Source organism: Nymphaea colorata, chromosome 3, assembly GCF_008831285.2.
Source record: "Nymphaea colorata isolate Beijing-Zhang1983 chromosome 3, ASM883128v2, whole genome shotgun sequence".
Lineage (NCBI taxonomy): Eukaryota > Viridiplantae > Streptophyta > Magnoliopsida > Nymphaeales > Nymphaeaceae > Nymphaea > Nymphaea colorata.
This window is the reverse complement of record NC_045140.1, coordinates 14719484-14742864: the sequence shown is the minus strand read 5'-3', so window position 1 is coordinate 14742864 and position 23381 is coordinate 14719484. Positions and strand designations below refer to the sequence as shown.

Genomic DNA, 23381 nt, shown 5'->3' with positions numbered 1-23381 from the left:
AACACTGGTCTCCAAAAACTCCAAAGCAAATTAAAAATTTTGAATGAATAATTGAAGGGCAGTAAGTAAAAATGCCAGGAAAGGCCAAATCGACTGATTTGTCCAGGAAAGAACCCTTTTTTTTTCTTTTTTTTTTACTAAAAGGTGTTTGGTAAGAAGGACAACGTATTCTTGAAACATATATTCTTAGGCCACCGTTCCAAAAATACTATATGTTTTGTAGGAATATGTGTTCCAAGAACAATATGTTCTTTCTACCCAACAAGAGTCCCATCGGAAGCCCAAAGCAAGAAAGAAAAGATACTAAAAGATATGTATTTATTTGTATGAGATAAGCCATGTGTGCGTGCACTAGCACTAAACACAGTAAAGAGAAGGCCGTACCACCAAGGTACAGGGAAGACAACAATGTGGGCGCCTTTCCCTTTCCATGTGACCATCCAGGCGTTTGAGAAAGTGTCATATCCTTAAAGTAAGGGTGTGCATTTGCACGACTAACAGCCGAACACGACGTTGAGGTCGACCCGAGTTTGCCACTTACGGCTTCAAAACTAAACAGGGTCAAGGTCAGTTCCATGACTTCTCTCGGACTAGCAGGTTAAATTTGTTTTTAGTTCTTGATTTGAAGCTTTCACATGAGCGCTCAAGTTATATTTAATTCAATTTTAATAAAAATAATATCACATATTCGGTGGCTGGGTAAGAAATTCCTAATCCAGGGCACCAACACCTCAAATTATAATTTTTAAGGGGCAACCAATACATAAACACGTATTAATATATGAGTTGGGTTGTGTAAGCAATTGCCTACACAAGCCCACACGTGCCTTCGCTACTGCACATGACAACAATGCATCAGGATTACTGTTTGATGAGCAAACATGAAGTGGGTTGAGTCTGGCCGGTTCTATTGTGCAACCTTACAACATTTACGAGCCCAGTTCGGCTTCATGTTCGTGAGTCCAAAACGAACGTAAGGCGAGCTTGGTCTTGTACCAACGAGGTCAGTCTGCAGTTCAATAAGGCAAAGCTCATACAAACCCAACCCGCATGCATCAAGCAAGTTTATTTTATTATACTTTGATACTTTATTTTATACTTTTATAAATATTTTCGTTGGTCTTTTTGGTGCTTTGATAGTTTATTTTATACTTTTATAAATCATCATGCACTTTATTGTATTGTTTAAGAAAAAAAAGAAACAGCATCCTTCCCAAAGAAAGAAGACGACATTAGGTTTTCTCTAAAAATAAAATAAAGGGCGATCATGGCACGCCGCTTACAATGAGCAATGCTTTTCGGCCCACCTCACCTTGCTTATTGATGATGCTTTGATGACTTCGAAAAAGATGGATCGCCACTCACTCATCCCGGGCGCACATGCGAGTAGACACTCTTTTCTCCTTGGGGAAATTTATAAAGAGAAAACTCTTGTTCGAGGGCTCCACAAGATGTGGAAAAATGAGCCTCACATTATGAATAATGGGACTTTTGCCTTTGCTTTTTCCAAGCTGAAAGCTCAGACTGAATGACATTGCATTATGTCCGTTCTTTCCTTTCCCTGTCAACACAGCATGTACGTTACGCTTCGTCTGTTCAGCCAGCTTTTACGTTCGGCTTGAATGGTTAGACATTCTATCACAAGTCGTCGTAAATGTACTTGACAGAATCGTAGGCAGATTTTATTTCAAAAAAAATTCTCCAGATATATAAGGACGACTGCAGGCATGTTCTACCCAGCAGAGAAGCTACAGTGTGGCCTTCAAAAATCACACTTCAGTGAAGATAGACTTAGTTTTAGTCACATGTGATGGCCACATCAGACCCGGGTTGCCTCCACTTTGTTACTGTCATATGAACCTGCCCAAAAGTATGGAATAGCTTCATAGGACACTATAACATACTGTTATATGAATAGGTCATTTTCGGGACAAATTCATTGGACAATAACAGTATCTTACTCTTGCACAAACAGTCCTTCAAAGACCAAGTTGTAATGACTTTAACAAAGCCATGTGCAGAACAGGTAAAGAGTTGGTCAGCCCGCTCTCATCGACCAGGTTTCCCTTTCCAAGAACGCCAAAGAAAAGGACACTTTGGATTATTCAGGAAAAAGGTGGAGATGAATCAATCGATACTTGGAAGAAGAAGATGAACATGTCAATGACCCATAACTGAGGTTGAAAACATTATTTATGAACAAACTTAACATCAGATCAATTTGGAATGGCCAACAAGAAGCCACAGATGGATATGGCGTAGAGGGTAGCAATGAACGTTGGAGAGTTAAAATGTACAAAAACTTCTAAAGAAGCAATAGGTCGTCAAATGATCGCCCGTTTTTTCAGTCTAAAGCGTTCACAGTTGAAGATGGTGATGTCCTTGTTGGCTACTTGAAAATTGCTGCATTATAAAACACAATTATTTCATCATAAAAAAATTGCAGCATTATAAAACACAACTACTTCATCATAGTTCTAGTTGAATAATCTTCTGCAAACAAGGCTGGACCAGCCGAGCGTGCACGAACGGCTATTCCAAAATAACGTTCCGATGCAAAATTCTAAAATAACTGTGCGCCCAGAACCACACAGGGTGCCAAAGTTAAAATAACTAGTCACGCCTCAATAATATCACAAAATCATTTAAAGAAATCTAAATTTTAACCTTTTATGCAGTTCCCAAGAGGAGGAAACAGTGCAGGTTATTTGTTAGGGCGACAGTATAACGCCCTAACACCCAAGTCGCCCGCAAAGAGAAACCACAGAAAACCCCTCCTGCTCTTCCTCGACCTCAGAAGGCACAGGAAATTTTAGCGTAGAATGAACAATAACTCTTTTCGCAGGTAATCAGGGCCCAAGAATATACCAACCCCTCTAGTGTAACGATAGGACTCCTTCAAAGAGCCATTCCAGCTCCCGAAATGCTACTCAGCATATAATGCCACGATTTTGCCCAGGCTTCTTCATTCTTCAATGATGAGATCTCCTAAAAGACTAAAAAGCCTTAACAGACCCAATCTCGATTTACCATTCAGCATGAACTTGATTCCCAAGCCAAAAGCATCGCGATTCAGAAGATAATCCATGAAATACAGTATCACAAGTGTCTACATGCGGAATAAAAGCAAACTTTCCTGGCCAAGTCTATGATTGAAAGGGAGAAACTACAAAAACAATCGTGCCGCATCCAGCAACGAAAGTAACCGGTAGCAATTGGTTATCTAAAAGAAGCTTATCGCTATAAGATGTCGCCATTGGATGAATAACCACCGTTCTATTCTACAGGAAATTCGTCCCCTGAAAGCTAAAACGAATGATACATCCTAGAATCGAGGAGTAATAGGGCTCTAGGCTACTTATACGAGGGAGTAGGATCAAGTACCATTTGGCTTTCGACTTGTTTTATTTTTATCTAACAGGGAGAGTGAAAGCTAACTTTAGCGAGCTCCGGATCAGTAGATATTTCATAGAGATCAACAACTCGCAATCAAAATTATTATGTAAATAAATGGCAAAATATTATACAATTTATGAAAATAAATGGCATAATAAATTTATGTAAACATACGGGCAAGCAATAGGGAGGACGACAGTTGAAAACATACGAAAACTCCTATTAACACGACCAACCCAACTAAATGCCTGAACTCAATCGGCCTCGATTGCCAAGTCCATGATATGGCTGAAATCCGAAAAGGAACCACACTATCTCCTGTTTGAAGGAAAGTCTTTTAACAATCACGAGAGCATGCCAAGCGCTGATAATATAATGGTCAACGAGCAATAAATTAAATACCCACGCCCAATCCGACACAGCCCTTGAACACGGGAGGAAGGGGAGGGAGGAGCCTTCGCCTCCAATCCCCACCACAAGAACAATTAAATCAAACATGGGACTGAATGAATAATCTAGCTCTATGAAGGAGAAATCAAACATTGGAGTTCAATACACTAACAATCTGAATCATTCATTTTGAGTCCTAGGGACGTAATGATCATGATATGGTTCTTTGATTTCAGATTTTCTGGCTGTACTGAAATAGACCGAAATCAATTTCCAAAAGCATTTAAAATTTATGTAACCAACCACATCTCTAATATGGACAAATAATGGCACCAGAACCATAGATCTTTACACTGGAGAAATAGTATGTGTTCATATCAATGTGTCCAACATCAGCATACGCTCCTCCTGTACATCATGTCACACGTAATCATACATAAAGATGAAAGCTTCCAATGCGAAAGGTATTACGAAACGTACTTAAAGTGGACGGACCAAAATCAATAGAACAAGAGAGCTATTGAAAAACTACTGTAGTGTTGGAACAATAGCCATAAAAGTCTAAGCAGCGCCAAGCAAGTTTGACGAAGCTTCAACAAAAGTCTAAGGAAGCCATAAAGGAAGCTTGAACAGATGGTGAACTGGTTTCTAGATGCCAGTGCCACCGGCAAACAGTGAATCAGGATTGATCAGCAAGAACAGCGGAGCGCACAGCTGGAAGAAAAGTGTTTGCTAGGTCATGGATAATTCACGGAGAAATTACACGTGTGTTTTCCAGGCAGACAATGAAGAATAGACTAAACCTCAAAAGTATACCCGAATCATAACACTACCAGAGATCTAATGATAATGGATGGAAACAAGATATCTAATTGTAGAATCAGACTGAAAACATGTAGCAGGCACCTTTTGTTGATTGAGCTAGGCTGAAATGACCGACTATGCTTTTCTAGTAGAAGAAACATACAAACTGCTACTATTCTTTACTGAACGAGGTGTTGATTGAGCTAGCAGAGCCTCACCTAAATCCAGCACAGGCACCTCTTGTTGACCCGAGCGCACATAAGCAAGCATTTGGCATTTCTAGCGATGGTTATTTCAGCAATAAACTAAGTAACATGGATTCTTGCAAAAGGTTGCCAAACCACTGCAGCAAGAAACAAAATGCTTTTTTTTTCATTTAATCATTGATAAAACCATACCTTGTTAATTGTTAATTCCTATTTTTATTATTTGCAGACAATTTCACTGCTGTTTTATTGTTTATAAATGGAAACTCTGTATAGCTAGAGTTACGCAACCCACTCATGACGACTGTCTAATCTATCATGATGGACAAGGGGATAAAAAAAGGTGTGAACTAAATCACCTTTTTCCCCTAGGTTTTTCTATGACAGTCCATCATAATGGATCACGCCTCAGGTCTGGTGTCCCCTGGTGTTGAGTCACCGTTCATAGACTATATATATATATAACACATATCCTCGCTGCACACACTCCCACACTCCCAAACCTGTGTGACTAAATGGTGTTTGTCAAGATTGAGGCATCTGTCACCAAGAAGTGCACTTCTCTGAGAGAAATAAGCTATGCGGCCACATACCAGGCATCAAAATCCTTAACATAAAGAAGTAACTTCAATTTATAAAGAAAATTATTTACAGAAACAAAAAAATTCGAAATGAGAGAACTAACAAAAAAATAAGGAATATAACTATTAAAGAAATCAACAAACTGAGTACGAAAGAAAATAATGTAAGAGAAAACAGCAAATGATAAATGGAACTTTTACGCATTAATGCCACAACAGAATACCACCAAGGTCTTCAACAAGGACAATATACAGCCTGATCTCTAGCAAAAGCATGAAGCAGAATGCATAACCTTATACAGATTAATAAAACTAGGAAAACAAACTGCATCAGTAAAGGAAATATAAAACCAGATGATTGTTTTAATTGAAAAAAGGGGAAAAACAAATAGCAAGATAACCACTCACGAAACAAGATCATAGAGTAGTTTCTTGGCGCTCTGCGACAGTAAAGTTAGAAAGAAGACCAAACAAATTCATGGAAGTGAGGCTCGTTGTTTACAAAAACATTGGTACTTCTGATGGTCCTTCACACCAGCCATGCTGGCACCAGTGAGGCAATGAAGCTAGATGAGAAAAAGAAAAGATGGTTTTATGCTGAGTATAACAACCATACTTCTCACTTTCGGACCTAGGGAACCCTAAGCCGACAAGACCTGTTATCTTTCCAACGGAGAGAAAGACCCAAAAACTGGCCCTGCATCAGCTAGGCATTAACAATCAGACCATCACCACTCACACCCAGGCTTAAGGAAGCCATAATCCGGTACAAGGTCTAACAGAGCAGGCCTTGTCAAACACACAACTGTCAGCTCAGCTTCCTATAGTACCTGGCTTTGATTGACCACACAACTCCTTTTCCCTTACATCTTTTTTAATTAACTGTGCACAATTATGACCAAGACAATTACCATCTCAAAGCCGCTTCCACCCACCTCAAGCAGAAAATTTTGCTTGTTCTCATTCAAATAAATGAAAAAGCACATATAAAACCTACCAATATTAGCATACTGGATTCAGAAATGGTGTTACGAGACCCAAAAGGCTATGAAATTAAGAATTAACCAGTTCAAGACTTGACAAATTTTTGCGATACCAATAAAGCAAACTGTTCAAATTCTACATACTGATTTTCATTCAGTGCATCTTCTGTATAGAACACATTTCAAAACCAAAAACTTTTCAACACTCTGAACATGGAAATGGGTATATATTCCATTTCCATATCAAAATCAGTGTCCTAGAAACCTAACTTTGTTCTCCTCCAATGCCTGCGCTTGGCATTGTACCTGAAAAAACAGAACGAAGAATCAGGAAAATTGATCGTAGAAGCCTCACACAGAAGAAAAATGCACACGAAAACAATTAAGATTGTGTAATGCTACCAATAAAGCAAAAATGACAAAAATAGCATCATAATTAAGCTATTCAACACTGAATAAGAAAAGATCTAGATTGAGTACTCCAGCATAGCATGTTCATGAAAATCTAACACTGAACATGACAAAACAAATAAACAAACAGTCCAAGAAGACATTCCAAAAAACATTAAATTTTCCCATTTTTTCTTCATATACAGAAATGGTCAAATACATTTTCCACATTCTAGTTAAAGAGAGGGGAGGAAAGGAACAGAAGGAAGTCAGTAACATGGATTCTACTGCAAAGAAATGGAACTGACCTTATGGTATTGTCAGTCCTCATCCTGATCCAGTGTGGAATTGGCCTATTTTGCCTCATCTTTTTTGCCAACTTCTTCTTGATCATGAATGTCTTATGTGACGGCTACAAGAAGCAGATAGACCAATTTTACAGAGAAGAAATTTTCACGCAATTGAAATCAGCAGAGATAATAAATACATACCGTGCTGTGAAAAAAGAATAAACTACACAGAAATTCGCACAAGACAGACAAGGAAGCAAAGCAGATAGCGGAAGAAAAGTACAAAAATCTAAAGAAACGTAAACTTTCTGCAGAATAAGTTTCTGACTATAAGTCCAACCTCAGGCATCAGGTTTACAAAGTCTTGACAAAGATCCCATTTTTTCCAAATAAACTATCAAATAAATTACACAAATCCATTTTTGAACATGTGCATATTGATGCTTCTTCATTATATGCCCTTTCAAACTCAAAAGTGTACATTATATATCACTGGAAAAGGATATCAATTGATCAGATCCGGATTGGATATAACTATTAACATATCTAACCACTTAGATATTGCCTAATCTAACTTGGAGACCAGTTTCGAACAAATTAATGAATACATGAAACTGGGTTTAGATATCCTTCAAAACCAGATATCCGTGCTATTAGGTAAGAATGATTTCATACTAAGTCTAAATCCAACTAATAACCAGAAGTGATTTTCTTATAAAATCTGATTACTTGGATTAGAAACTGAATCAAATAGAAATGTCTAAAGCAATGGCATCCCCACTTATTTGACAATGGGCCAAAAAAAGTTAAATCCTATACCAAAAAAATGCAAGAAAGTGAAACTCGTTTTTTGAATTACTATCAAATGTGACTCCTGTAAGTGAATTTTCCCTAAAAAAATTGTGCTAATCTATCGACCAAGCATTGAGGAGACAATTGATCTTAGTAAGAACTAAGAAAGTGTAAAAATTTCAGAAAAGGGAAAAGATGAAATGCATATGGAAAAATATGAACATGTATAAGCAGTTAGAAACCGAGCAATGTAAAGCTATAACCACTTTAAGGAGAACCAACTAGAAGGGCCAACAGGAGAACTCGATTTCTAACTAATATGTTTCAGAAATTTAGGGGAGACATTTTCAGGATGATGGGAACATCAACCTCCAAATACAGAAGGTGATAAAATTTCTTTAAAATGAAACCATAATTTAAAGGAAGAGGGGAACACAAATGAACCCACAAGAACATCTTTCTTATAACAGATTGTTGTTGGACTGGCATCTTTTCTTCTATTTAGCTATATTTCTCGCAGTTGTAACGATATTTCATTTTTTAAATTGTATCCATGCCTTTTATCGGATTGCACACTGTTTGCTTTCTACATAGAACCATGATTATTTCTAAAGGGCATACTATAAACATGTCTATTTGCCAACCAATGCTTGAACAGCAAGGCCACAAGGCTACCAGGAACAGCATGATTCAATAACTCATAAAAGATGCTAAAAAAAGAATTTACATTCGAGTCTGAAGAAGATCATAGCACAAAGGAGCAATAATTAGGACCATGATTATTTCTAAATGGCATACTATAAACATGTCTATTTGTCCAACAGTGCTTGAACATCGATGCCACAAGGCTACCAGGACCAGCATGATTCAATGACTCATAAAAGATGTCAAATAAAGTTTTTACATTCAAGTCTGAGGAAGATCATAGAACAAATGAGCTATATACTTTGTTTGACTTTCTAGATTTCCAAGGTGATTCTTCCAATTATATATAACATCTGAACGAGACCTGAAATGTAGCTGCTTCAACCATTCAGAAGTCTGAAATACAGTCTACAAGAACCAGCTCGAACTTTATCCCACTAGCTTCCAGAGAAACCGTGCAACAGAATTACATTGATGTAGTCAACCGTAATCTACATCCGCTCCCGACAAAAGCAGGATGATAACGTGCTCAAAGACCATCAGTACAACTCGTACGCATTTATTCGTGTCCATAAACGTTTAGGCATGTAACCCAGACGTAATTTGGTCCACATATGGAATGTATTTCGTCACAGATTTACACTAATAGCACCACATTATCCATATCTTGGTTTTCTAGCTCCAGTCAAACATCAAGACATCTGTGAGAAATTCGTCTCCAGGATGTCTTTTCTTCAAACGATAAACTCTCCCAAATAATGAAAAGAAGAGCAAGGAATAATGTTCGAGAAAACTAAAAGCAAAACCGATATGAATCTACCACTAATCCACCTCCCTCCCAGCTATTAAAGATCACAGGAACGAAAACAACGGAAAATACGGTGGAGAAGAAGCGAAAGTTCAGTAACACGTGTGCCGACGGCGATTAAATAAAGGAAATCTACCCAGAACCCCAATTTCCCAAGACTTATTTGAGATCCCAGAAATAACAGAGGCAGAAGAAAGGAAATCAAACAACAGTAGCGGAAGGAAGGCAAAAGGGGGAGAAAAGTTACCATGGTGGGAAGTTCGTCGAGAAGACGCCGGGAAGCGAGGCCAAGCAGAAACAGCGCGAGAAAGAAGAGCGGAGGAAGGAGGGAACCAGACCGAGGAAGCCCTAATCTGTACGTGGGTGAAGTAAATTCTCCTCTCTACCACTTGGCTGTCTAGCAATTACCAAGTAAGCCACTCTGGCAGTCCGTTTGGTTCATCATTTTATTCCCTAGACACTTGCGGCTCCGAACGAATCGTTTTAAGAAAAAATCACGGCATAAAATGCCTTCCTCGCACTACGTTTCGGACGCATGAAAAAGACGAGAAGATAGAGGTGAGTGAGACGGGATGCAGCTGTCTAAACCTTCTACTCATGGCGGCTTTGGTATCACTGTCATTCATATGAAGAATGCAGCCCGACTTGTTAAATCGGACCTGTGTATTGAGAAATAAATATGGATTGCAAGCAATTGATCCAAGGCCCCAATTATCATTACAAGTTGTTCTAAATTATGGATTTTCAAATGGGTCAAGGACCGCAGCGATGTTTATGGTGATAGACACAGGTGGCTGGCTTGGCCTCTGCTCAGTTAAACTCAGTTGCTGAAGTTCACCATTCTTTGTTGCTCCCAGCTTTGGCGTGCCGCCCTAAAAATTGTCTTTAGGGTAAAGGCCATATGCCATGGGAAAAGTATTTCATCCTATCATCTAATAACCATCGTCTGGTTAAAGCACGCATTGATTGCATATAAACACCTATGGCAAATTTTTGGCAAGGATTGCTTGGCAGATTTTTGTTGACATGGTTATATTGGGCCTGCTCTGCTAGGGCTTTTGTGTTTATTGTTGCAGATGTAGTCAGTCAGCTTTCAACTGATACTGCAATTTTCAAATTTGATCAGCCAGGATGTTTTAACTTTCATCCACCCTTATGAACAGTTGACACACGCATACCTCTCTCTCTCAGCAATCCCCCCAAAAACATGTACACATATACACACACACTATATGTGTGAGATTTTTTTTTTTGAGGCTTTAGATTAGAAGACACTATATGTGTGAGATTTTTTTGAGGCTCTGGATTGGAAAATAATCAACCATATTTACATGGTACGTTTGGGCTTTATCGATTCTATACAGTATACACCAACCCCTCAAGAACCATGGATTAACTTCCTGCACGGATGGAGACTTCGGACTAAGAATATGGGAAGAGCACTTGAAATGAAAAGGAAAAGGCTACGTGGAATACTGCTTGCCAGTAGAGAGATCGAAAAATAACACAAAAAAGAGGGGAAAAAAAAAAGAAAACAAGACAGAGGCTTCCCCCTGTACCTGTTGTGAAGCGATCGCTCGTCATCTTATGCTTTAACTTCGTTCACATTTTCATTGTGCTGTAATAAGCTAATACACATTTTCTACTAATAATTTCGCATATAGTGTCTGGTTATGTCAATTAGTAGGATTATAGGATCCCTACATGGATCCAATTCCAAGTTATTGTTTTTTATAATTGAACATTTGTGCAAGAAATCAACGCAAGGTTCTTGGGGGGTTGGTGTATGTGCTCATGCTTGGTTAGATGCACGAGGTAACCTGTGCAACGACACCTCGTGCTATTTCAAGCAGTGGAAACCATAAAGAACATCACATTGACGGGAACGCCTCGATACCCATCAAGAGAGCTCGTGTGTGGAAATTTCAGGAAACCATTAGAAACATCACACTGGTGAGAATGGCTCGGTACCCATGAAGAGAACTCGCCAAAAGCGGGAGGAACGCAAATTTAAATTTCACAGTCTAGCTTTTAATATGAAATCAAACAGACGAACACCAGATCGAAAACAGAAGGAACACGAAATAGAAACCACTTTGCTTCGCTTAAAATCAGGGGCAGTAGAAAAGGAAAAGAAGAACCACCACAAGTAACTTCTAGACCTACTTTTGTGAGAGAGAGAGAGAGGGAGAGAGACAGACTTCTACACTCTTTACAAAAAATTCAAAGATGTCTCCTTCCATCTAATTCATCAAAAATTTGGCCAGGCCATATTTGTCATCTTTTAGAATGTAGATTGTTTGAGTGGTGGAACTCATTACACGGCTTTGTTTCTCGGTGTTTGTGTGTGTATGTGCCTACGTGTGGTGTCACTAAATTATATAAATATTTCGATTGCCCAAACTCTTGCACCCATCGCTCACACACAACTCAGCTTTAGGACAGTTGAAAAAGGAGGAAGTCCTGATCCGGTAACACACACACACACACACACAGAGAGAGAGAGAGAGAGAGATCAACAACACCGTCACTCTAACAATGAAGTCCTGTTGTCTTAACCGTTCCATTAGAGCTGTCACTGTAAAGGGCCTTGATTGGTACCAATCGGAGAGAACATTGATCCGACCAATTCTAGACATCTCTCGTTTGCTACTTCCAGTTGAACAGAGCTACAGTAACCGTTGTTTTTCTTTCTACAGTAGTACAATTGGAGCATGATTTCAACCCCAGCTCCACAAGGGATAAAGTAAAAGGCAAATGCAATTAACACAAGAAAAAGAAATAAAAGTCTCCATGTAAAAAATTGATGTAAGACCATTCCGTTTTTCACTCTTAACTCCATACATACGATGTAAAGTGGAGATGGTTTTGCCCCAGACCCAACACATTGACTACCGATGCTCCATAAATTTCCTCCGCTGCTCCAGAACATTTGGAAAAATCTCAATCATACTTTGAAATAAAGTGCATCATATTAACCACCACCGGCTTTAAGTGTATTACTCAACCTGCATCAAGAACAATGAACGAATTGAAATAAAAACAGAAAAATAAAGTAGCACGAACATGCAGAAAGTTTTACATAGAAACTTAGTTGTCAAGGAGTCTAGGAGCTGCCTAGGTGCCAGCCAATGCCTTGCGCCTAGCCGCACCTAGCCTCAAAAGGCGTCCAATATTTAACAACCCTTTATAGTTTATTCTGTTACTAACTCTTCAGTTCTTTAAGAGCTTTTCTGAAATTAAGTCATATCTAGTTAAAGATTAAACCCATAATCAAAATGGCATTTAGTCTGTAAATGAAGATGAAGAAATTTACCAATATGTGACAAACTTTTATTATGTTAACTTGTGTACTGAACATTTGATGACCATGAATTGATAAGTGTATGCATCAAAGAGGATTTTTACAACATAGTTATTTAGAAAATATTTTACGTTTCATGTGTTGACTATCATCTACATAGTTCATATTGTTTCTTTGCAGCTCTAACATCAGACTACTTTGAAGTGAGGTCTGCACGTCTTTCTCTGATTACTAGACAAGCACTAAACAAGAGAAACTGGTGGTCTTTTTACCACAAACCTATGTTCTAACATGGGTAAGAAGGCTGACATAGGTTCCACAAAATATGTTTTAGAGCACATAAGATATGTACAGAAATTCATGGTTGACACTTGAAATTTCCACTTGATGAGTTGATATAGGATATGTAATTAACGTATAGCAAACTGTACTTAAAGAACAGAAGTTATATAATATAACTGTACATAGTGTAAGTATATATAGTATAACCATGTATAATAAAATTACAGGACTTTAATTTGAAAGGAAGGTGACTTTTCACCTTCCTATGGACTGGGTATGCTGGCGCCTAGGCGCCAGTCTAATACCTGTTGCCTAAGTGCTGGGCCTAGGCGACAGGTGTGGAGTCACACCTAGGCGACGCCACAACAACTAAGGATAGAAATATAACCAGAGAAATATGTCATAGAAGAGAACTAGTGCAGCGAAATATTGGTTAATATAACATAGCCTAAAATATTCAATCATAAGAAATATTGGTTAATATAACATAGCCTAAAATATTCAATCATAAAATCAGATTAACTTTCTTCATCTAAAATATCCAGTCCAAGTTACAGCATGGGAAGATGATCTAAATAACTTAAGTGATATTTTGATCCCCTTATGCTCTAAATACAAGATTGCAGGAGTTACCAGTCCAAGCCCTCAAAGAGGCCTTCTCCTTTAATAGCAGATGTTTTAAAGATAGACCATTGTCTATTTTTTATCTTGTGGAGTTCAAGTGCTTCAGTAATAGCAGCATCATCAAGTGCACCGGGAAGATCCTGCACATAAGCAGCAGAAATTATGAACATACGAGAGGTGTACAACATGTTTTTGCAGCTTTGCCTAACCCAAAAAAAAAAAAATTGTACATTGATGCAAAATGTGGTGCATTTGTATGAAAATATTTAACATTCATAGTTTACACTAGAACTTTTTTCAAAAGAGCAAGAGGTGGAAGTAGATAAAGATCTAAGACAAAAGCAGTCTATTCGCTGTCTAGTATCCACAGAAATATATTCAACAGACAACCCATGCTGCATGGACTCACATTGATGCACCAATAGCCAGTATAAATGCATAAAACAGTCCCACACTGTCACATATCTGTGTGTGTGTGATTCTATCCTGTGGATGCTTAAAATTTAAAAATTTATCGCAAAAAAATAGTCACTACATTGGCATATGGCGACAGTTTATGGTGGCCTTAGAAACAATTTATGGTCTTTGTACTAGGATCTGTACTAGGATCCTATATATAGACAGAGAGAGAAGTATATCCAGGATCTGTACTAGGATTGCCAATGGTCAAATATGGAACAGCTAGACTGGGTGAGAATCAGGTTTGGTACAGCAAGGCTGATTAATTCGGACAAGCTCACAAATACAAATCAAGAATGATGCATCAATAATCTTGTTAGAAGCTCTCATACTCTCAGAACCATCAAACATATTTAAGTTAATTTTTTAACCGTCACCCTCAAATACAAATATCAGCTGTGCAATGAAAATCTTGGACAGAGTAGAACAACCATCAGGAGGATAATATAGCTCTACCATGGGAGCACCTGATATGCAGGCAGTAGGCTCAACATGCAAACTCAATATAGATGATAAAGAATTTTAGCAGCACACATTAGTTTTACCGGTGTTTTGTCTTGTTCAGACATGGTATCATTGTCAAATGACATGAGATTTGTAATAGCCAGCCATATTCTGTTTCCAAATAGCCAAGTTTATAACAAGAGGCTTCAGGCTTACCTCTACATCATGATCACAAATATAGACCTCGCTTTTCTAAATTTTCTACTAGAGACCTAACTTGTGCTGACAGAAAAGGGCATCAAGTACAATTCCATGTTGGAATATGTTAAAATGTGGTTTTACCTTTATATAAAAAATTGCATCATTGCCATTTCCTTTATGCAAACTGATATGTTATCTAAAGTCGGCAACTGTAAGGTGGTAGTCCATTATTTGACAGTTGCCATTAAAGTTGAGCCCCGTACAAAAATATCAGAATCAGAAAGTCCTTATTTGAGATTACAGCCAAAACGGGTCCTCAGATGGATATTTCCCTTTATAAAAGGGACCACCAGTATTTCAAGAATTGCTATCACATCATTTTCCTTTTTGGTGGCCATGTGTAGAGCAGGGACTGGAAAAAGAGGCCCGAGCAGCACTCTCTATCTCTTTCTCTCTCCAACCCCCATTTTACAATGCTTAAACAACTAACATCTCCAGGGAACAAGCAAAAGCGCAACTTGGCTTAGCTGAACTACTGTAATGATGCTCCCTCCCAACCCCCCACAACCACCCCGCTCCCCTCCACCACCACCCCACCCCCCCCCACACACACACACTTTCCCCGGCTCCAAACTTTTCAACCAAAGATGGCAAATCACTTGACATTATACCTTTTCTAGCATAGGGTTCATGACTTCTTTCTATTTGCTCATAAAAAAAAATGAACTGACGTTAAGACAGCAGTTCTTAGCACAGATTCCAGCTCAAAATTCCCTATCATGCAATGTCAAACTCATGTGCATCATTCACATTTGGAAGATTTCAAACCAATGATGAAAGGTCTATACTCTACACACTTGAAAACTTCACTTCTGTGATGTTTGATATGTTTCTCAACTAGATGGTTCCTGCAGAAGATACAGATTTGCATAATACAATTGATGTGCGCAGTGCACAAGCATGTAAAGAAACCATGGATCATATAATACTATTTAATGGCATGGACGCAAGGTGACCCTTAGCTTTCTTACATGCAGAAGAATCATAAATTCATAAAAATGGAGCTATGCACTAAAACATGTAGGAAAAGGCGTTCCTGCATGTAAGCTCGTGTAAGTACATGAGGTGCAGCACCTACAAGCTGCTATACTAGAAAAGGCAGCTAATAAGCAACAAGAAAGTAAAAGTAAAATTCTTCAGAAACTATTAGATATGTAAGGCAATCTGATCAGATTAAGACCGTAACCTGCTTGTTAGCATAAATCAGAACAACGGCGCCTTTTAGCTCTTCTTCCTGCCGAAAGAAATCAATGTTAACCAGAAACTTTGACATGATAAATTTTTAGCATAAACCACCATTCGTCCATGGAGTGAGATAACAAAATGACGTTTTAACATAGACAAGATATGATAACCAAGATAGAAAAGAGAAGTTATAGAAGGGTACAATTCAGGAGAATCATCAGCAAAATGAAAGATAAAGCATCTTACATAAGGCATCAATCTATCTACTATCTAGCAATTTTTACTTGGCAAAGACTGATTCATGACAGAAAAGTATTGAGTCGCCACTAGAGCTTTTCTTCCTTGATTGTGATACCATATTTGAAAGAAATTATGCAAGCTAATGGTTGCAGAATCACCTAATAACACTGAGAATCAGGACAGATATCAAGCAAATATTTCAAGCTCCATCAGGAACAAACAGCTCATAAAAACTGCAATGAACAAGGACAAGAATGTTCTGATGGAGTAAGGTTCAACTCTGCCAGATAAGACAGCATAGGATTTCACTTAATGCGCAGAAAAAAGCTCATATCAAAGATAGAAGAAAGCATTCAAATTATCGCATGAACCAATAAAAAGGTGCACTTTTAAAAGCCCACCAAGATTGCATTCAAGCACCAGATTTTAGCTGTCAAAATCAAGTGACATCTGAAAAAGTAGAAAAAGAAAAACAAAGTGGTTAGAGAAATTTTCTGTAAAAAAGAGCTAAAAAATAAGGCTTGGTGTGCAAAACAACTTGACAATGGCATGCAAAACAGTGCATTCATGTTCAATTAGCCAATCCATTAAGCCATAAAATCTATACAAGGCACCTAATTTTTATTTTTAATAAGAAACACCCAGTACCTCTAAAATGGCATGAAATTCGTCTTTCGCTATTACTAGCCTGTCTGTGTCACTCGAGTCGACTACATATATAATTGCCTGAGTGTTTGGAAAATAACATCTCCAATATGGCCTGTAGACAAACATATAAGAATCAAACGATAACAACAACAGTAAATCCACAGATGAACCTATACCAAATTTATGAACACTCCAAGAGCATGTATGTGGTGCCCATGACTCCTTAGACAACAGTAAATCCACAGATGAACATATACCAAATTTATGAAGACTCCAAGAGCATGTAAGTGGTGCTCATGACTCCCTGATTTGTTCACAAGTTTTTGTGCTCCTTTATTGACATAAAAGAGAGGCTTATAGAACCCAAAAAAAAAGGATGGCATTTCCGAACTTTCAAGACCATTTGTGAAAGTAAATGCCCTTTAAAGTTTAAACCTGCAATTATTAATCATGGACACACCTATAACAAAAATTACAAGATTGAACACATCAGGTGACTCCACATCCTGTAATTGCTTAACTTGTAACCAAAACAAAATACTCTCCTAAGATTAAAAAGCCTATTGTTGTCATTGACAACAATAACATGAAACGCCTAAAACATCTAAGTGCTGTTACCAGTTACTACATAGCCGAAACATTCATTTCATGGAGCATCGTGATAAATGATAGTTGGGGTACATTACAAACCTGTAAATCAGGCCCAACAGATCATAAAATCAACAGGCCGACTGCCTTAAGAAGTGCAAAACAGTAATTTTGGACAACCAATCCAAAACTAGAATTCTCACACTTCAAGGAAACAGAATTATATTGAAGAAGGGCACCAAACAAAGGAACCCATGCCATAGAACTTACAAACATTAAGATAAAAACAGCTAGTTGTTGGAACTTGGAACTAGCCAATGGCTACACTTCTAAGATTCAACAAGGAACAGCAGTCATAGAATCTTTGAAAGTTGAATGCAAGATCCACAGCAAAAAGTTGTTATTAGGTGCAGCATTCTGATGCATAGGCCAGACTAACTCACTAGAAATTTGTCAACAATAGAATATATCAAACCAACAAAAATGTGGTAATGCTATCCAGAAAAACTTAAAAGATTTGAGCTCATCAATTTGGTCTTTTGCAGCAAATTAACATGCTTGCTTCATTCCAAATTTGACACAGCTTCACCACTGAAATCAAAGCTTAACTTGTCCATAATTGAGTTAAAAGACAATTTCAGCACTTGAAGCACCATATATACCAAAGCCACCTTTGCCTGCATGTGGTCAACTTGTTTCTTGGTAAACAGCTTCTGAAATAGAAAGTCACATTTTTGAACTCCATTTTTATCATATGGGAAAACCATACAGTTACTGCAAGTCTGTAGAGATTAGCAAAGAAGTTTTTGACTAAATGTTTGCAGGGAAGTAAACTTAAGCAGTTTGCATAATTTTCTATTTAAAAAGTACCCAAGTGCGTGCAAGTACCCACTTTAGGTACGGGTACATGGACCTTACTAAAGTACCCATGTGACTTAGTGCATAAACATCTCATACACAAGGCTAAAATTGTAGAAAATCTGCAGCAGTGTGATGTAGCACAGTGTATCTGCACTAGGCCAAGAGAAGAGCAAAGGATTTACCTGATGCTTGTCTGTCCACCTGTTTCATTAAAGCATAAAATGTGTCACAACAACAAATCTTAGATTTTCATAAGATTTTACACAAAATAAAAAGGTAGCCAAATGAAAATGAACATATGGACTTCTTTTAGGTGCTAATAGAAATGCTGACAAATGCATCTATTTATGTTTTGATCCTCAATTTGTTTCATTAATTCTTCCAAATTCTTTTAATCTAAATGTTTTAGTAAGTGTGTTTTCAAGTTTTATATCTACATCAATTAGCACTATAAAGTATAAACCATGATGAAACCAATTCTTCATCTCCCCTTTACCAGAAAGGGAAAAACAAATGTTTGCTAATAAATTTTAGAGGAAATGATGTGGCCTGAAGGAAAATTTGTTTGATAATATACCAAAAGCAGGGGCTTCATGAGATTTTCAATAAAGGTGGAACTTTTCCCCTGATATATCTCATGTGACTTAAGACATAAGAAGGTAACCATCAATGGTTGCAAGGGGGTGCTTGACACCGTCAGACCTCATCTTGTCCAAGATTTCTCATATTAGAGATCCACAGATTTAAGGTCAGTCAATGCAGACTCAAACCATGGGACTAAAAAGTGATCCTTGGATTGATAAACTATGGATCTTTCTTTTGCGGGAATCCCTTTCGGTGCGAGCATAATCATGCCACAACAGTGCCTCAGGTTTAAGACTTGAGGCCTGATAACAAATTATTACAGAAACTAATTGGCCCTTTTAGTTGCCATGTACAGCCAAGTACAAATGTCAGGACAGAAAATTAAAATAGGGCAAACATGATCACTGCCTGACAGAAATATCTTATTAAGCACAGACATGAGTGGTCGACTCGTTACATGCACACTGCATGACACATAATTCTTGAAACTGACACAGGCTTGACAGATGATCCAACAGGAATACAGGACTCAACCTCCTAAAAGTTGTTATACAGCAGTCTAGTTTTGAACTGCTGCAGACTTGTTTCATGGCCTTCAACCAAGCAGATCTAGGGTGTACATGGGTGGGATCTAGGCCTAAACAAATTTCTCTTAATTGGATCTCCTATCAAAATTTAGATTCATATTCAGAGTTGGATATGTTGACAACAAATCCAAACAGAAGCCTGAAAGTTGCATGTATTCAGATGTGGACTCTAGTCAGATTTGGATTGAGAAACAAAGCCACATACACAAAATCTGAGTTCAATTATTCAGTGGTCTTCTTTCTCTTTCAGTATACAATTAATCAGTTTTGAGTTGGAAGGCGGCTGATACCAGTCACTTTTACATTCCCGTGAGAAATGAGCCAATGACAGTAGCAAGTTTGATCCAGTGATTCTTTTAAGGGAATCTTAATGGCAAAATTGATGGTCCTAGGCATCAGATACTAGCAACTGAATAGCAAATTAGAACAAAAATAATCTACAAGTGAAAGAGGTAGCATGAGAAAGAAAAGCTACGACCACTGAGAAACTCATTGGCAGTACACAACAAAAGCAACAGGATCTAAGACCACTATACAAGCCACAAACATATCCAGGAACCAGTTCGTTCAAAAAAAAAAAAAAAAAAACTGACAATCGGATTCTAAAAATTTGCTTGCCCTAAATAATGATCTGGTTATGATGTACTAAAATGTAATAGCGCTTCTTATACATTGTGCCCGTTCAGTCTCATCGAAAATTAAAAATAGCCATGACAATGCCGATTACCTTACAACTTGGGGCATTTCATAATCAACAAAAAAAAATTAAGATGAAAAAAGAAAAGGATTGGAAACCCAACCGAGATCCCAGACTTGGAACTTAATGTTGTTGTACTGCACTGTCTCCACGTTGAATCCAATAGCTGAATCACGATGCAAAGCCAATTAGACAGGGACAAACGTTAAAAACAAAAGAAGCACTATGTTTAGCAGAACCATAAAAATAAAAGCAACAGAATCTCAGATCTACCACGAAACCAACACAGACGGAAAATCTGATACAACAAAGAAAAACACTTTCTCAAAAAGCAGTGGAAACCAACTAAAATAACAAAACGGAACATTACTTGGAATCGTAGACACGACTTCTCCCATCTGCAGACGATCTGAAAGCAGGGAAATCCAAATAAAAAACAAAAAACAAAAAAAGAATCTGTCACTAAAACACTTACAACCAGAAAAACCACCAAGGATTAAAGAACCATTTGATGACCAGAGAGATCAAAACCATACAAAGGATCGTCGTCTTTCCGGCATTGTCGAGACCCAACACAAGGATCCTGGCTTCCCTGTTCCCAAAGAGTGAAGAGAAGAGCCTGGAGAAGACGAGACCCATTCTCAGTATTCCACCGCACCTAATCACTCAGATCTGGTTCCCAATCAAGAACCACCTGTCAATTCCAAACGATAGAATTATGAATTCGGACCAATAAATCTTGGAACTTAAGAACAAGATCAATAGTGAATCGATTGGTTCATTGAAAAACCAATTGGAGAAAACAACGAAACACAAACCACAAACCCGAATAACAAGACGGAGACCAGTCGTCGTAATGCGATGAGAAATCAATGGGCACCTTGCAGAGATGGCGGAGAGACTGGCTTAAACCGGAAGGAAGGGCACCACCATCTCCATCCTCAATGCGGAAAGAGAATCAGAAACGCGTTCATCCCGAGAGGGAGAGAGAGGGAGTACCAAATTATGGAAACATGGTTTAGGACGAGAAAGGGCATTGCGTTAAGAAAACGGTACGCGAGCCTTTTTGACTTGTTGACTCAAACTGTCAACGGGGACCTCCCTCGCAACCAGGCGAGTCACGAATATGTGTGAAGAACTGATGGCTCGAAATTTAGAGTGCCAATTTTCCCAGATGGCGTAGTAGCAGGATTGGTGGGAAGTGAGAGCCCGGTCACTGGTTCGATTTTATAAGTATTGTATTGTTTAAGTTAAATAGGATGAGGTGCATCCCAAAAAGGTTGACACAATCTGATTATCTAAGGATTGGTAGGCATGTTTTAAATTTTTAATATATTAATGTTATGTATTGCAAACGTGAACTATTGATATGGAAGTTGAAGTACAGTGAGGCGATATTTCAAAACACCAAAGTAGATTCTATACATTTGGGTAAATCAATCCTTTAATCTTATTCGGGCGATGGGTCAACCCACATAAGGAATGTAGGGTTGGGTATCTAGTTTGGATCCGTATCAGCCCACTTTGGATTAATCGTTTTGACTCCAATGTTGTATAACGGATCCGGACCACCAACACCGAGCGCCTTGTCTTGACCCCACCACCGAGCGGACTGGAACCGATCGATTGGGTTCCTAGACTAAATTTTAGGATGGTTTGAGTAGTTTGACACCTCTAAAGGTATCGTAAATGACCGAAATTTCACTTGTTCATATAACAAGTAAACATAAAAAAATGAAAAAGAAATTTTGGTTTAATAAGGAGCAACTTGTGTTCTTAAAATGCATGACTTTACACCATATGCTTTGAGAACATCGTGATCTTGTTCCAATAAACATTGTGTGATCTTATCTCAAGTCCAACTTTGAAACTTATAAACAATATCCATAATCAAACCATGCTTTTTTAAACAAAAATAAGACTGTTTTTGCACAATGTTGTATGTATTGTACCCCGGAAAGCCTAAATCACATGGATGGGTACGCCATGAAGATGTGGGTATGGGTATGACAACTTTAAAATATGGATACGGTACGGTGATGTGGGTATGGGTTTGTGCCTTGTAACATGCATCAACAGCCTTCAAGGGAACAACCCTTATGAATACTTATTCCTTTTCGTTCTAAATATGACGTTACATTGATGTCATCTTTTGTATTAATAAAACTTAACATTATCGAATGATGTTACTCTGAGAATATTTATTCTTTCAAGTAGTGAGATTACGAATAGTACTTGTTGACAACATATACGAGTGGAGAGACATTCCTTTCGGCCTTGACCATGACTAACCAGGACCCTCCTTTCACATATAATATATACATGGATCCATAATTTTCATCCTTATCTACGACTATTACTGATCCAAACTTGTTATCTTCCATATGCAGAAATGTTCATTGTCACCAAAAAATATGACACGGACTAATTTCAGGTCTAAGTTCTGACCTACTCAAAGTGGGAGCATCGAAGACCCAACCTCACCATGTCGCCATGCCTAGCTTTGTTTTAAAAGCCACACAAACACTAGCCTGGTGCAGCTCAGCACAAGTGCATCTTAGGTAGTTAGGCCTCAGCAATGGTGAGAGGTTATATACCAGTCTGATTGGTTTCAGAAGTTGTTCTTCAATAGCAAGAGGTAATTGTTAGTTTGATTGATTCAATAACTTATCATTCAATAACATCACATAAAGGAGGCATTTAGTAAAAAAAGAACACGATGTTATTGGAGTACATACTCTTATAATACATATATTTCATGAACACCATTATTGTTGTTTCGGAAAATATGATATGATGTAATTATGTATGACATTTAATTGTTAAATTCATACACCGCATTCATAATCACATCATATTTTTAAGGTAAAAATTGTATTTGTAGGTCATGTGTGTGTATATATATATGTTCTAAAAACATAATCAAATGTGTGTCTAGTCCGGTTAAGTATTTTATAGCCCACCGCGATTAGCAAGGCTCATGGTGGTCCGCTCAAAAGAATGGCCTGGTTCAGGTCATGTGAAGCTCATGGAGACGTAATTTGTCCATTTTGAGGCACCAAGCAAGTCAACTTGTTGACTCGAGACGCGGGACAACCTATATAAAGGCGGTTAAGCGGGGCTGTGTTACGTGTCCGTCAAAATTTCTGTCAATCTTTTCTGTTTCCCGCCAATATCCGCTCACTCTCCTCTCTCCTCTCTCTCTCTCATTCGCGCGCACGCGCTAGAACTCTCTTCCTCTGATGGTATCGCGCATCCACCGCCAGATTAGCACTCATCAAATCAACGATGCCGATCCTCCCCGGTTTCTTGGAACAACTTGCAGTTGAAC

At 38.2% G+C, this 23381-nt stretch overlaps 2 protein-coding genes across 3 annotated transcripts; both read right to left on the bottom strand.

The window, feature by feature from the left end:
- Positions 1 to 6453: 6453 nt before the first annotated feature.
- On the bottom strand, positions 6454 to 9800 carry LOC116249906 (60S ribosomal protein L39-3). The gene is made up of 3 exons (XM_031623217.2): positions 9533 to 9800; positions 7059 to 7162; positions 6454 to 6666 (listed from the first exon to the last, which is right to left on the bottom strand). The coding sequence occupies exons 1-3, from the start codon at positions 9533 to 9535 to the stop codon at positions 6618 to 6620; spliced, it is 156 nt and encodes a 51-aa protein (XP_031479077.1). The 5' UTR covers positions 9536 to 9800; the 3' UTR covers positions 6454 to 6617.
- Positions 9801 to 11901: 2101 nt separating this feature from the next.
- Positions 11902 to 21077, bottom strand: LOC116250164 (ADP-ribosylation factor 1). 2 transcript variants are annotated; one of them, XM_031623623.2, is made up of 9 exons: positions 20931 to 21077; positions 20587 to 20744; positions 20421 to 20459; positions 20154 to 20216; positions 18364 to 18382; positions 16733 to 16844; positions 15846 to 15893; positions 13505 to 13635; positions 11902 to 12293 (listed from the first exon to the last, which is right to left on the bottom strand). In XM_031623623.2, exons 2-9 carry the CDS (start codon positions 20687 to 20689, stop codon positions 12260 to 12262), a joined length of 549 nt encoding a protein of 182 aa, XP_031479483.1. In that variant the 5' UTR covers positions 20690 to 20744; positions 20931 to 21077; the 3' UTR covers positions 11902 to 12259. The 2 variants fall into 2 exon arrangements, with proteins under 2 accessions (XP_031479483.1, XP_031479482.1); XM_031623622.2 differs by having other exon boundaries at positions 20876 to 21071.
- Positions 21078 to 23381: the final 2304 nt, after the last annotated feature.